General features: G+C 36.2%; 1 protein-coding gene across 1 annotated transcript; it reads right to left on the bottom strand.

Moving 5' to 3' along the window:
* Positions 1-12,345: 12,345 nt before the first annotated feature.
* LOC116466360 (amidophosphoribosyltransferase-like) lies at positions 12,346-13,890 on the bottom strand. The gene is given in 1 exon segment (XM_032754929.1): positions 12,346-13,890. A coding segment is annotated over 1 exon segment (1,545 nt).
* Between the last annotated feature and the right edge of the window lie 568 nt (positions 13,891-14,458).

Genomic DNA, 14,458 nt, shown 5'->3' with positions numbered 1-14,458 from the left:
TGTGGTCATTGTATTTCTGTTTTGATGCTTCCCTTTGGAAGTAGTGTACATAGCAGTCTATCCGCAGAAGCGGAGAGAAAGAGAAAGAATAAATCCAGGTGGGAAAGAAAAATGGAAATATATCCTTACCATATTATCCTCTTCCACACCACAATTGACATAGAAGCCAAAGACAGAGTCCAAAACCACTAATTTCTCCTGTGGCTGTTGTTAAGACAATTTGCAAAGTAGAAGAAGTTAGTCTTTAGACATCATATCTTTACAATTTTCTCATCAAGTTTTTCTCTCTTCTCATTTTAGTTCACTCATTTCCTCCTTAATCCATCAAAATATGTTATCAAGAAAGCTTCATTTAGCAGTTATTTTCTATTAATATATAACTCTAATAGTAGTATGTTTAAAACAGTTGATTTTTGCATGTTAATCTCATCTACATTACAGAACTTACAGTCATATGCTAAAATGGGAGGGGGTAGGGAGATATTTTAAGGCAAACATACATTCTGATTATCAAAAAAAAAAAAATAGATCTGTTTCTTTTGTCTATGATGCTTTCAGGGGCCAGACCAAGAAGCTAGCTAAGAAAACAGACATACATAAGACTATACCAAATTTTGTTGTCTGCTTGTAGGCAATCAGAAAATATAATTGCTAGTAATTCTTTCTTTGACTAATTTGTTATCCAGTTGTGCCAGGGGTCGCTTTGGGTTCAGTTACTCATCATAATTTGCAAGAATAATTTTGTGGGTCTTCTTCAACTGCCAAGCATCAGCTGCCAGGTTTGATTTACACAGTTACAGAAGATAATATCATTTTAAAAATTATTACCATATGAATGGTTATGCATAAATCTTTTTTTACTATCTTCATAAAATGATACATCTTAAATATATCAAAACATTATTTTTTTAAGTACATGGGGAAATAGTAAACTGAAAATTATCAACTTTTTGACAAAATTATGTGCCTAAAGATGCAATTGTAGGCATTGTCCAGTCTTAGGACAAAATTTTACTTTCATAGGAAAAGAAACTAAATATTACAAATATTCAGCAATGTATATATTAATATTTCTAGTCCTTTATTAAAGTTGCTAAACATTAAATGTTTTTAAAAAATGAATAAAGACTACATATAATTTACACCAAATAAATACTTCGGTATTTAAACATTTTAAATTGTCATTCCCAAATTTAGAGGCCAAGGGCAACTTTTTGTTTTTTGCATAATAAGGCCAAGAACAAAACCTTGAAATAGACCCAAATCATTTGAGGGTTTAAATATCTTGTTTTTTCAGCTGTGCATTCTAGAAGGGCCTACAGATATCTAACAGTGTACACTTTAAAGATTTCACTGAAAGGAAAAATATTGTATTTTATGATAGAAAACTACTTTTGGTAAATATGGATATAAATGAAAACAGAAGATACACTTTGCACTTCAGAGTTTAACTGAAAGGGAAGTTTTATTTACAAAATTTTTTTTGAAGTCATCTAATTTTGACTCGAATGTCTTCCACTTCTGTTTGCCTTTTTGTCTGTGCTTCATGATTCCTTTCTCTTAATCCATAGTTCAGGTACTGTGACTGTTGAAAAGTTTTTGAATGTTAAATTGAGTCCAGTGTTCGTGGACTCAAATGTTCTCTTCCCCTGATTCACCACTTGTTCAGCCAAAGCTGTTCCACTCAAAAGACAGAAACACACATTGGTTCTCATATAGCTTCCACACTTAGTAAAAATATTAACATGCTATATTTCCCACCTTCAACAGAGGAATTCAAATCACTTACCAAACAAATTTATGAATAGGTACTATTTCATTCAGAAGGCTAGTTACCTGGAGTAAAAACAGGTTGCCTTATCCTGGTAGTTTTCCCTTATTGCTTGACACTGGCCAACCAGCAGGAAGACTATATTTGCCACAGGGTGATAAAAAGTTGTCAAATGATATGTAAACTGCCAGGGCCCTACTCAGTTTAATTTCCAAAACTGACTAGGCATTACCTGGAAGACACTAGGAACACACATAGATAAGTAAATACTGGGTTTATGTTGCTTTAAATTGGGATTAATATTTTCAAAACAAGCATTATGGTTTTCTGGATGTGTACTTGGTTTTATAAGATTGCTAATATCGGCTTTTAACATTGGCTATTACAATTTTTGTTACAGGAGAAAATTCAAAGAAGACAATATTTCATTGACATTTTAAATTATATTGTACTACATATATATTTCTATACACATACACAAAGAGAGAATGGCATTTGGTTATTGTGTGATGCAATATTTTGTCCACTAGATGGGTCTCACTTTCATATTTTTCAAAACAAGACACCTATTTTTCTGTATTCATTCTAATTGACCTCACAGAGTTACCTGTTGGAGTTAGAAAGAATACCTAACCAATGCTCTTCAAAAGTGCTAAAAAGTTGCAAAACAACAACAGCAACAACAACAAAAGACCGACTGTCACAACTGTTCCTAACTGGGGGAGACTAAAACAAACACCAAAATCCAATGCTGGAGCCAGAATCCAAATCTGGAACAAAAGAAAAAATTAATTGGACAACTGGTGAAATCTGAATAATGTGTGGAATTTAGTTAATAGTAAGTACAAATACTAATTTCCTGATTTTGATCATTGTACCTTGGTTATGGTACAGTTACCTTCCTTCTTTCCTTTCTCTCTTCCTTCTTTTTCTCCCTCCCTCCTTCTCTTCTCTCTTCCTCCCCCACACCTTTGCCCCACCTTCCTCTTCCTCCTCCTCCCCTATCCCTAGCACTTTCTCTCACAGTATCTCTTTCTTGTCTCTATCCCTGTTTCTCTCTCTTCTTTTTTTTATTGTGTCAGTATTCGTCTTTCTGAATTTCGGAGAGTTTAATAATTTTTTATACTTTATTACTGATTCAGATTGCTTGCATTCTGCCCTTTACTGCATTAGAGGCAGATTTTAATTTGGCTATTGCATTACTTTTCAATTTTGCTTTAACACATCATAATTGTTTGTTACTTAATAAGACCGTACTACTTTCTAAGGTTGCCAGAGTTATGTTTCTTATCTTCCTTTAAAGTTCTTCATTATCTTCTGAGTTTTTGCAACTCCCTGTACACGACGTAACTGGGAGTAGAAATAGACACTTCAAATGAGCTATCAATAACCTGCAAGGCTATCAGAAGTTAACAGAAGGTGGACAGAAGTGTTCAAAATATGTCTGATGAGAATGATGAAAGTATGAAAGGATTTAAGAATGAACGAGGGACATCTGCTTCATATCTTTAGCATGGGGGGGAAGACACACAGATGTACACAAGTGATAAAATCTGTCGAGAACTTATAAACAGCCAGGCACGGTGGCTCACCCTTGTAATCTCAGCCCTTTGGGGGGCCGAGACGGGCAGATCACATGAGGTCAGGAGTCCAAGACCTGTCTGACCAACATGGTGAAACCCTGTCTCTACTAAAAATACAAAAATTAGCCGGGTGTGGTGGCACATGTCTGTAATCCAAGCTACTTGGGAGGCTGAGGTAGGAGAATTGCTTGAACCCAGGAGGTGGAGGTTGCAGTGAGCCAAGATTGTGCCATTGCACTCCAGCCTGGGTCACAAGAGTGAAACTCCATCTCAAAAAAAAAAAAAAAAAAGAGCTTATACACGTGCACACAAACATGCACGTATATACAGATGAATACAAGTAAAACGGGAAATCTGAGTAAGATTGATAGGATCACTGTCAATATCTTGGTTTATCTTGGTTATCCTACTATAGTTTTGCAAAATGTTATTTATGGAAACTAGGCAAAATGTAGATGTAATGTCTGATTCTTTCTTACGACTGCTTGTGAATCTATAATTATCCCAATTAAGAAAAAAATGTGAAGGCAAAATAAAGATAATCACCAATTTAAAAAGAAAGAGAAAGAGAGACAGCGAAGAACCTAAACTATTTGCCATTCTCTTAAGGAAAAAAGAAAGAAATTTATATTGTGTGGTTCTTGAGTAATCAGCAAACTTCTATAAAGGGCCAGACTGAAAATATTTCAGGCTTGTGGGCCTTTCCGTCTCTTGAAACTACTCATCTCTGCCATCGTAGCATGAAAGCAGCCATCACCAATACATAAATAATAACCATGGGTGTGCCCCAATAAAACTTTATTTCTAGAAACTAAAAAATGAGTTTCATATAATTGCCATGTATTATGACATACTCTACTTTTGTTAATTGCTAAAAACCATTTAAAAATGTAAAATTTATTCTTAGTTTGCAAGTCATACAAAAATGAAATGCAAAGCAGCACTTGGCACTAAGGCCGATTTCGGCTGAAAACAATGATGTTCACAGCAATGTAACTGAAGTGAAATAGGCTCTCTGTTAAGATGGTAAGGAGGATTTTTGCAGTGGATGAGAAACAAAATGGTGGTCCAAGATGACTTCCAATGTAACGGTCTTATTGCTCTTGTTATGAAATGTTGGGAATTAAAAGATAATATTTTAGTTATTTAAAATATTATTTTTTCATTTGACTCAAAATATTGACTATTTTTTCAATATTTAAAAAAAATCTGTATTTTTACATTTTTCTAAACTTGAAAGCTACCTTCCAAACCTGAATTCTTCTTTACATTCCGATTTATATCTGACTTCGGATAACATCTTCAGTAAGTTTACTTAAATTTTGCAGTGGAAGCCACAATTTAGCAAAGATGCTGGCATTCATTCAGTGGTCAATGAGGTCTAACCTGCCTTATTTTGTTGTTGTTGTTCTGTTTTATTTTGTTTTAGGCTTTTAGCAGCCTGAAGCCATCGTTTTTAGTTTCTATCTCTAGTGATAAGTGGAAAAGAGGGATGAGAAAGGGGCTTTACTGGCCCACCCAGAAACAGAACTCATGACTGTATTCTCTCCCTTGGACACCCTGGTCTAATTATTTTTGTCACCATTGCTATTGTTGTTGTTTGCCAATTTTGCGCAAATATAAGAAGTCTGGACGTGCCACAGAAAATACGAGAAACTCAGAAGACTCCCATGTAAATTACATCCACTGAAATATCAATATATAGTGGCAGGAAAACTTGATCTCAGAGGAAAGATTTTTTGCTACTCATTGCCACGTACCTGAAATTCAGTCTCGATAATTGCAACTTTTTGTCTTAAGGCTTTGGCGCTGTTCAAGGGCAGCATCTTTGGGACAGCTGTCATACTAAACTGTATGAGTGGGGTCTGATTTGGGTTTTGTAGATCCTGCCATTCTCCTTACAATAAACAACACTGCACAATTATGGATGAAAATTAGGTATAAGACTTCAAAAGGAGGCATGCAAGAGATGGGATCTGAAGGTAAGCTGTAAGGAGCTTTACAGTAAATTCACCTCAATGTCAAAAAAGAGGATGCATTTCTCTTGTTTCACTAAGATCATTCATGAAACAAAAGACAGGCGACCTCAAGGCTTAGAAAACCCGAATTTCTATGAGTAATAAGATTTCCATAACATGTGAAGCAGTCAAACACTGGGAATTGATGGGAGGGGCTGTGTTACCAGTGACAGACTCTACCTATCTCACAGTTTAATCTTCACCCCTTTCCTTTGATGGCCTCATCATTATTGATCCCATCCAGAAGATGATATTATCCAGTCACCTGTAAACCTAGAATCCTGAGGCCCTAAATTAAGTAGGCAAATAACTTGCTGAAATATGTTATGAAAATAAATAGATATGGACTTTTAACCAATAAAGACTATCGTAAGATATGACAGAGGGATTTCATTTGTGAGAACATCTTTTTGAAAGGCACCATTTTCTTCTGAAAAGGATAAAAACTTTAGCACCTAAGAAAGTGGGGATTGTTGAGCCAGTACCCTTGTGTTCTTTGAGGCAGTTCTGGTTTTCTTTTTCTTGTCATTAAGCACACACACTGAAGCATGTAATTATGGCAGCATGCTGAGAATTGAACTGGCGCCCCATGAGCATATGTCTTTTCCTAAATGCCCTCTGAGCAATAGCTGATCAATGAGCATATCTTTGCAGTTCGTGCCAATGTGTTTAACTTAGGTCAGTCAGATGTAACTGAATCTTTTGCATCTTAGCTGAATATTAGAATTTTATCCATGTAGTTAGAAAGAGTCATCTACATTTTGCTTAAGAGAATTTCATCAGATTCAGGGCTATTGGAAATTTGGGGTGCAACTTGGCCCAGGTTCCATGCAGCTGAATGTGTAGATATCTATATCATCAAAAGCAAACCTGTCATTTATTAGTGGTTTTTAGATGGAATATAGCTACATTTGTGAAACATTTCAAGTTGTGTTTCAAAATTTAAAAAAGACAAAACGCATGATTAGTCCCTAAAATTATCGCAGATTAAAGATGCTAAAGAATACACCAGTTTCATTATGCTGCATTATTAGAAGCTTTCTTCAGCCAGGGAAAAGGGATAGAATTACAGCTACTTATCTAAAAATTGTGCATAGCCCGCAATATTAGTGAAGTATTTAAATAGCTGTTTTTATCATTGATGTAATCATTAACCACTTTTAGAATGAATCATCTAAAACATATTTATGTCTGATGTTACATAGCATAGAGCAAATAGGAACTCATCCATTGTATCTATTACCATGTAGAAAGCATGGGAATTACTGGCTTAAGGAACCTGAGGGCTATGCATCCCTGATACCTGCAAATCCATAAATGCACCAGGAATTGCCTAGAGATAAAATAAACTATTTGTCACACATTAATCTCATGTATTTTATAATATTTGAGTGTGTAAATGCTATTTTGATTTAAGATACCTTTTTAAAGAGTTTCTGAATTCAGGATAGATTTTTGGCCTTACGTGTTTTCACAATTAATGGACATTAAACATACAATTACTATCATACTAGAGTTTATGAAACATGAGTTTATGTTTTTTAAAAAAGGTAGTTGAAGGGTTTAACAACTACTGCAAATCTCCAAAGGTAGGGTTGGTAATGTGGCAATATTATTTCTGTCCCCAGAACTCTTATTTCACATGTGCTCTCAGGATTCTGGGCTACAGAACAGGACTTTGTAAAGCACATGCTCATGGTAGAAGTATAGTGGTAGGACTTATATTTTGCCCCAGGTTGTGTACTCTCCTCTTCTATAAATGTTGAATCATGCCCTTTTACTTTTGCTAGTAGAGTTACTTTTCCCCAACATGACTTATGATCCAAATCTTTACCTACAGAAAACAATAAGTCCTTAAAGTGCCTGCATACATTTCTTCTAAATCTGTGTAAAGTTGCTCCTTTTAAACTGAATAATCCCTCAGTGGCAGCTAGCTTATTTTAATGTTCTTTGATTAAAAACAATTGTGATTTATAGAGCGGAGGTAATAGCTTCATTTAAGATCCTACTGTTATTAACAACACAGCATGAGAGCTCTCAAGATAACAGCTTTTTAGCAGAGAATGTTATGGAGCAAATGTAACACATTTCAATAGCTACAGCCCATCGTCTTTTTACATGCCTAAAGAAAGAATGCCGCATTAATATGCAGGCTGAACATATACATATCTGAATAGATTTTATGAAACCAATTCAATGCATTTTGTTAATTTAAACTTACAAAAATCACAGCATACACATTTTTGCTAGGTAACTATTTGGATGTGTCTTACATAACATTAGCATATTGCAAATGAGAAATTCATCCATTCTGTGTTTCATTAAAAAAAACTTCCTATGCTTCACGTATATACTTACCACAATTAAAAAATGCATTTTTTACTTCAACAGTTATTTGTTTCATCCTAAACCCTTAACATTTAAAAAAAAGAGTATCTTTCTTTACCTTCTACTATTAAAATTCAATGACATTTGCCAGAAAGATGAATGACATGGTGATGTGGGGGTGGCAAGTAAGTGTCCTTTAATATTAGATATGCTTCAAGTAACTGGAACTATTATATTCAAGAAGGTAAAATCAAATATCCTATCTTGCTGCATATCTATACAGGCATTCAGTTAGGAAATATTTGAGATCAAGAGTATAATGCTGTACTGAAACACCATGGTTTTTGAAAATCTATATTTTTAGGCTTACATAGATGAGCCATCATAATTATTATGAGAAATATTCTCACCAAACAGATATTCAGAGCTTACTTCTAAGGCTTAAATGAATTTTTGAATATAAAAGCTGAATGGATCCGCTGGAGCAATTTAGTAGGACCTTCTCATTTTATTGATGAAGAAGATCATGGAAGATCTGGGCTGATTTTATATTCTTTAGATTATCTCATGTTGCTTCTGCTGCTCTATTACCATCCCTTCCCGTTAGCGCAGATTTAAATAAAGATCTAGAAGCATCTGCACAATGACTATAGCTGACCTAACCTCATTATAACTTTGTCTTTTTCCATATACTCTGTAAGTAAAAAAATTACCCACTCTCCATACTTTTGGTCAGAAACACAATTTTGGTCGTATCTCTCTCTCTCTCTCTCTTTTCTAAGGCGATTTTGTTCAGTTTACGCTGAAATGGTAAAGCCTGAATTGGCAGTGGTCAAGTGAGGACCCTGCATAGGCTTCTTGGCCCTTCTGAATTAGCTGAAAGGACTGGATAAAACATCTCCAGGGAGGCTCCAGATAGAATAGTATACAAGGCCGTTGAGAAAGTTTAGGATATGAAAGAATGACACTTTTGGGCTGCTTATCTTTGCCCCAGGATCCCAGAGTTTGCAGGAGAAAACATGGTAGGGAAGAGAGAGGAGTTAAGACGACTTTCCTGAGCCCAGAAAGGAGTGTGTTAGTCTCATTCTAAAGGCAAAGATGTAAATCAACCTTCTCAAGTCCAGTGTTGAACTGATATTTACTGAAAGTGATCCAACAGATTCAGAAATATTACAACCACAAGGTTGCTAAGCATCCCTCTAAAGTACACAGAAGGAAACTAGAGACTTCTAACTCACACCAAGACTATTCAAATAGAAGGAACTCAAATCATTCCAAAAGCAATGTGACCTGAATGCTTCCAGGCCCTAACAGGAATGAGTTTGCCATTATCAGTTTAAAAACAAAAAATGTTATTAACAGCATTTCCAAATTCAAAAACAATTCCACTAAATTTCCCTACAATTCTATTCATCAATAAGTTTTTATTTTGTACTTGTAGGATTACTATACATATAAAATTAGACAATTGAAAGTCAAGAGTCTTCTGAATTCAGGATAGATTTTTGGCCTTACGTGTTTTCACAATTAATGGACATTAAGTAAGAGCTTAATAACAGTAATTAATGGACATTAAGTAAGGGCTTAATAAATAGTAAGATACTACAATTTGAAGTAATGTTCGATTTTGTTTCTTATACCAAAATATATTGCTCTAAAATTGTATTTTCTGTGTTATAGTTAGTGCCACATAGCAAAGCAAGCATTTCATTAGCAAGATGTAAATGAAGCAAACTTATTTGGTTAAATATAGAAAAACACAGCTTTTTGTTTGTTTAAAAAATATTTTATTCAGTTACTGGCCATCCAGTTTGTGTGTCTGTATGTCTGTATATTTAAAAAGAAGACACAGTTTAAGCTATTTATCTTCAATTACAAAAGGGGAAAACTCAAATGTAAGGGTTAATACATTTGATTTTAAACTCAATGCTAACTATGACCCCTGGATATGCTGAGCCTTGACTAATTATTATGCAAGACTTCAAAATGTCTAAAGAAAGAGTGAGAAGAGAAGACAGAGATGCCATCAAAAAATGCTACGAGCTCACCAATGCTTGTATTATTCCAATTAACCTGTGCTAGAAAATTATCAACTAACACAATTTTGCCAGATCTAACTTCCCTTCTTAGTGATTCACTTTACAGCCTCCTATCACTTTCCAAATAGTTGATTTCTCTATTTAGAAACTCTCTCTTACTTTGGCTTCACTAAATCTTCACAGCTTTCCTTCTCTCTTTCTTTGGCCACTATTTCACAATTTTTCTGCTTCTCCTCTATCCAAACTTTTAATGTTGTAGTTTTACAGGCCTTGTTTTTATAACCTCTTTTGTTCTTTTTTTTTTTCTTAAACATACTTACTACATGTATTTATCAACAAGGCATCACAAATAAGTCACAAAAAGTAGGCTTAGTTTAGTTCACAATATAAATCCTGTGAGAACACATTTTTCATCTCTGCAGTTTATAATACTTTATGTATATAAATTTAAAGCAGTTAAACAACATTTGAGATTAAATTGGTAAAAAAAAAATTGAATTCAGACTTCAGAAAATTGTGAAGTAAAAGGCCGTGATGGAGAAATATTAAGAAATCTGTAGAATTACCAGACTGTCACAGTATTATTTTCCTTTACAAACGCATCTCAGTAAAACAAAAACTACAGAAAACGCAAAGTAAAATCAGAGATTTTGGTTTAGTAGTTTCCCTGAGTCTCTTGTTTTAAAAATCAAAGTAAGGCCAGTTCAAAATTGACCCACAGGTCTTACCTCCTCCATGCTGCCATGGGGAATACATTTAAGATAAGAGGCTACACATGTTGAGGTGGTCCCAGGGCTTTATTCAAATGCCAATTTGCCCATGTCACTGCCACAGGGTTATCTGACCCACTGCTGCATGTGGGCTTAAAGAGCTGTCAAAATTTTATCTTGGCCTGCTATAATATAATATGCAAGACTATATACCAAAGGAAGACAGTTTCAGTTATTAATAAATACTAAATTTCTAAATGGATCTGGACACTATATACATCAAATTATGGTAACGTAACAGAAACAAACACTTTTATGTTTAAAAATTCTTATATAAACAAAGGTTTGGGGTCATCTTAAACTTCTAAATCTCAGATGTTACAAGAAAAATCTTCAAAAAAGAAATCAAGTTCATTAGATCTTAATAAAGTAGAAAAGAGTGATTATAAGATGATACTTGGACTTGGATTATAAGTTGATACTAATTCCCCAAAGTGGTTATCTCTTTTATCCTTAAACAAAACTGGCCCCTATTGTGTCTGTACTTGATCACTTAATTGCAATAATATTTATGTGTATGTGCACATGTATATATGTACATCTACATGTATATATGCTTGCAAGTGATCAAGCCCTTCATTAAAAAAGCATATGATAATTAATTAAATTAAGGATAAAGGGATTGTTTGAATCTAAAAATTTGGTTTTTATTTCAAATGTACCAGGTTACTTGCTGAGCCTATAGTATCAGGGCACTAAATACTATGGATCACATTTTCTAGTCAAATGTAGGAAAAACTTTTTCACAGATTTTTACAACCCTTTTTAGGACATCTCAAAGAGAGATGGCAAAGATCTGCCAATTATGTCTCCTTCCATCATAATGAAATCTTAATTGTAAACTAATTTCAAGAAGTTAATAATCATTAGCTTTCCAAAAGCTAACAATCATGAGCTGTCTTAAAATCAGAAGTGAAATGATGTCTCAGATCACAAAAGTATGACACTTACTCACTTTCTTATTAATTATTTAATCTAATAAGTATCCCATTGCACATGTGGGGAAACTGAGGCACCACAGATTATATTTTGCGGGTTTTTTTTTTTTTAAAGATTTGTCTACAGTTAGACAGGGAAGCCAAGGTCATAACTACAGCCAGAACTGTAGAGGCCAGACACCTATGAGGTATAATGTATTCTATTCAAACTTTGTGTGAAATGTTATATTTAACTCGCCTGTCTTGTTGGCATCACCTCTCCTTAACCTCAACTTCTTTTTTTTTTTTTTTTTTTCCAAGACGGAGTCTTGCTCTGTCACCCAGGCTGGTGTGCAGTGGCGCAATCTCGGCTCACTGCAAGCTCCGCCTCCCGGGTTCACGCCATTCTCCTGCCTCAGCCTCTCCGAGTAGCTGGGACTACAGGCGCCGCCACCACGCCCGGCTAATTTTTTTTGTATTTTTCGTAGAGACGGGGTTTCACCGTGGTCTCCATCTCCTGACCTTGTGATCCGCCCCCCTCGGCCTCCCAAAGTGCTGGGATTACAAGCGTGAGCCACCGCGCCCGGCCTAACCTCAACTTCTTGCAAACCTTTTAAAGCATGGACACGGCAAATGTCAGTGACAACCTGCCTTCTCTGACCAGGTTAAAAAGGCTAGCCAATGCTTGTGTTAAAAAAAGAACACCACATGTTGTTGTATTATATGCAATTAGAAATGTTCAGTTATCCCACTTTGGTATCCTTTTCAGAAAAAAAAAAATCTCAAAACTTATAAAGGTAAACATAAGCATGGCATTTTACATTGTACCAACTGAGTAACAGTAAATAGATGAAGTGTGACCACTGTAACTTCTTGACCAACTTTCTATCTTGAAACTACACACATCCAACCCTACCAGCTACCATTCTAATTCTGCAGGATATTTTCCAGTGAGACAAGCTGTACAATGACCACTCTTTTCAAAACATTCCAGACCATTTCCATTTTCTTGGATCATAATATCGTGCTTTTTCTCTTTCTGTTTTTTAAACTTTATCCCTTCTTGTACAGATGAAACCAGTCCTTCTACTGACAGATACACAACACTGTTTGCTCCTAGATATTCTGCAAGGTGATCAAATTCTGGTTTATTGGCAATGAGCTCTCCTTTTGTAGGAATTTTTATTCCCATGAAGCATGGATATTTAATTGGTGGTGAAGCTACTCAAATGTGTACCTCTTTTGCACCAGATTCTTTGAGCAATTTTATTATAGGTGAGATGGTATTGCCTCTCACAATTGAATCATCTGTAAGAACAATTCTTTTGCCTTTAAAGTTGTCTGACAATACTCCATATTTTTTTGCAGCACCAAGTTGTCTTAACCTCATGTTTGGCTGAATGAAGGTTCTCCCTACATATCGGTTTTTACACAGCACCTCCACATACGGAAGTCCACACTTTCCTGCATACGCAAGAGCAGCAGGCGTAGCAGATTCTGGAACAGTGCTAACCAAATCTGCATCCACAGGTGCTTCAATCGCTAGCTGCTGGCCACAACGGTATCTTACTGTATAAACCATTTGGTCTTCAAACGTACTGTCTGGTCTTGCAAAATAAACATATTCAACGATACAAAAAGCCATAGGGTTTCCTTCAGACCTTGATATAATATCAAGAGTTCGGACATTATGTCTGGATAATTCCACAATTTCTCCAGGCAAGACTTCACGGTAATATCTTGCACCAATAGATAAGAAGCTACAAGATTCTGAAGACACCACCCATCCTTCTGTTTCTGATGTTTTTTTCTCTTTGTCATTTATATCAGACACTGGAATAAGATGATCAATGCATAAGGGATGATTTCCATAAGAATCTTGTACTGCATAAATAACTTCTCTGTGCCTTATAAGCAGGGAGTATGCTGTGGGTGCTCCCTTCATCAAGTTTTTAATCCTGCGTACCCAGTCTGGGGTGTCATCTTGTTCCTGAGGAGGGGTATACGCCAGTAACTGGGTAATCACTTCGCTATCAGAACTTGTGGACAGACCAATACCATGACGCGGAAGCTTTTTCCTTAGTCGAGCAGCATTCACCAATTCGCCATTATGTGCCACAGCTATCTTCCCATGAAGTGTTTCAACAACAAAGGGCTGACAACTTTCTAATTCACATTTTCCTGTGGTGGCATACCTTGTATGTCCCATTCCAAGATTTGAAACATATAATTTTTTCAAACTGTCTTCAGTAAAGACGTGATTTACAAGACCCACTCCCTTGTGTGATTTGAATGTTGGCACTGAACGCCCGTCACTAGTCACGATACCAGCACTCTCCTGACCCCGGCGCTGCAGCGTCCCGGAGTGATGACATGCGACATCCAGCTGCGTGGGCCACTCTCCTTAGGCGACGCACCTGAACACGCCACATTCCTCTCGGATCCCCAACTCCTCCAGCTCCATGTCGCCGCCGAAAGCACGTGGAGGGACCTGCCGCTGTGGCCAAGGTGTAAGCACCAACCAGCTGCCAGCTCGGCCCGTCCAGCTCAGAAGCTCGCGCTCGCGACAGGCGCTTCCTTCCCGAGGCTGGCTCCCCTCTTTTGTTCTTAATGTAAATTTTCACCCTAGGTTAACTTGCAGCCTTTAGTGTCATTTAACAGAAAGGTAGTCCCCACTATCCCATCCCACAAGTATTTTTCTTTATATTCTTGCTAGTGGTGGGAAGGGAGTCTAGTATAATTGAGTAGAAGAGAAAAGAGACTTTTTACTTATTTATTTATTTATTTATTTATTTATTTATTTATTTATTTTGAGATGGAGTCTCCCCGTGTCACCCAGGCTGGAGTGCAGTGGCACAATGCCGGCTCTCTGCAAGCTCCGCCTCCCGAGTTCGCATCATTCTCCTGCCTCAGCCTCCCGAGTAGCTGGGACTACAGACGCCCGCCACCATGCCCAGCTAATTTTTTTTTTTTTTTTTTGTATTTTTAGTAGACACGGGGTTTCACAGCGTTAGCCAGGATGGTCTCGATCT

The sequence above is a fragment of the Hylobates moloch genome, unplaced genomic scaffold (assembly GCF_009828535.3).
Source record: "Hylobates moloch isolate HMO894 unplaced genomic scaffold, HMol_V3 SCAFFOLD_4, whole genome shotgun sequence".
NCBI lineage: Eukaryota > Metazoa > Chordata > Mammalia > Primates > Hylobatidae > Hylobates > Hylobates moloch.
This window is presented reverse-complemented; position numbering and strand designations above follow the sequence as displayed.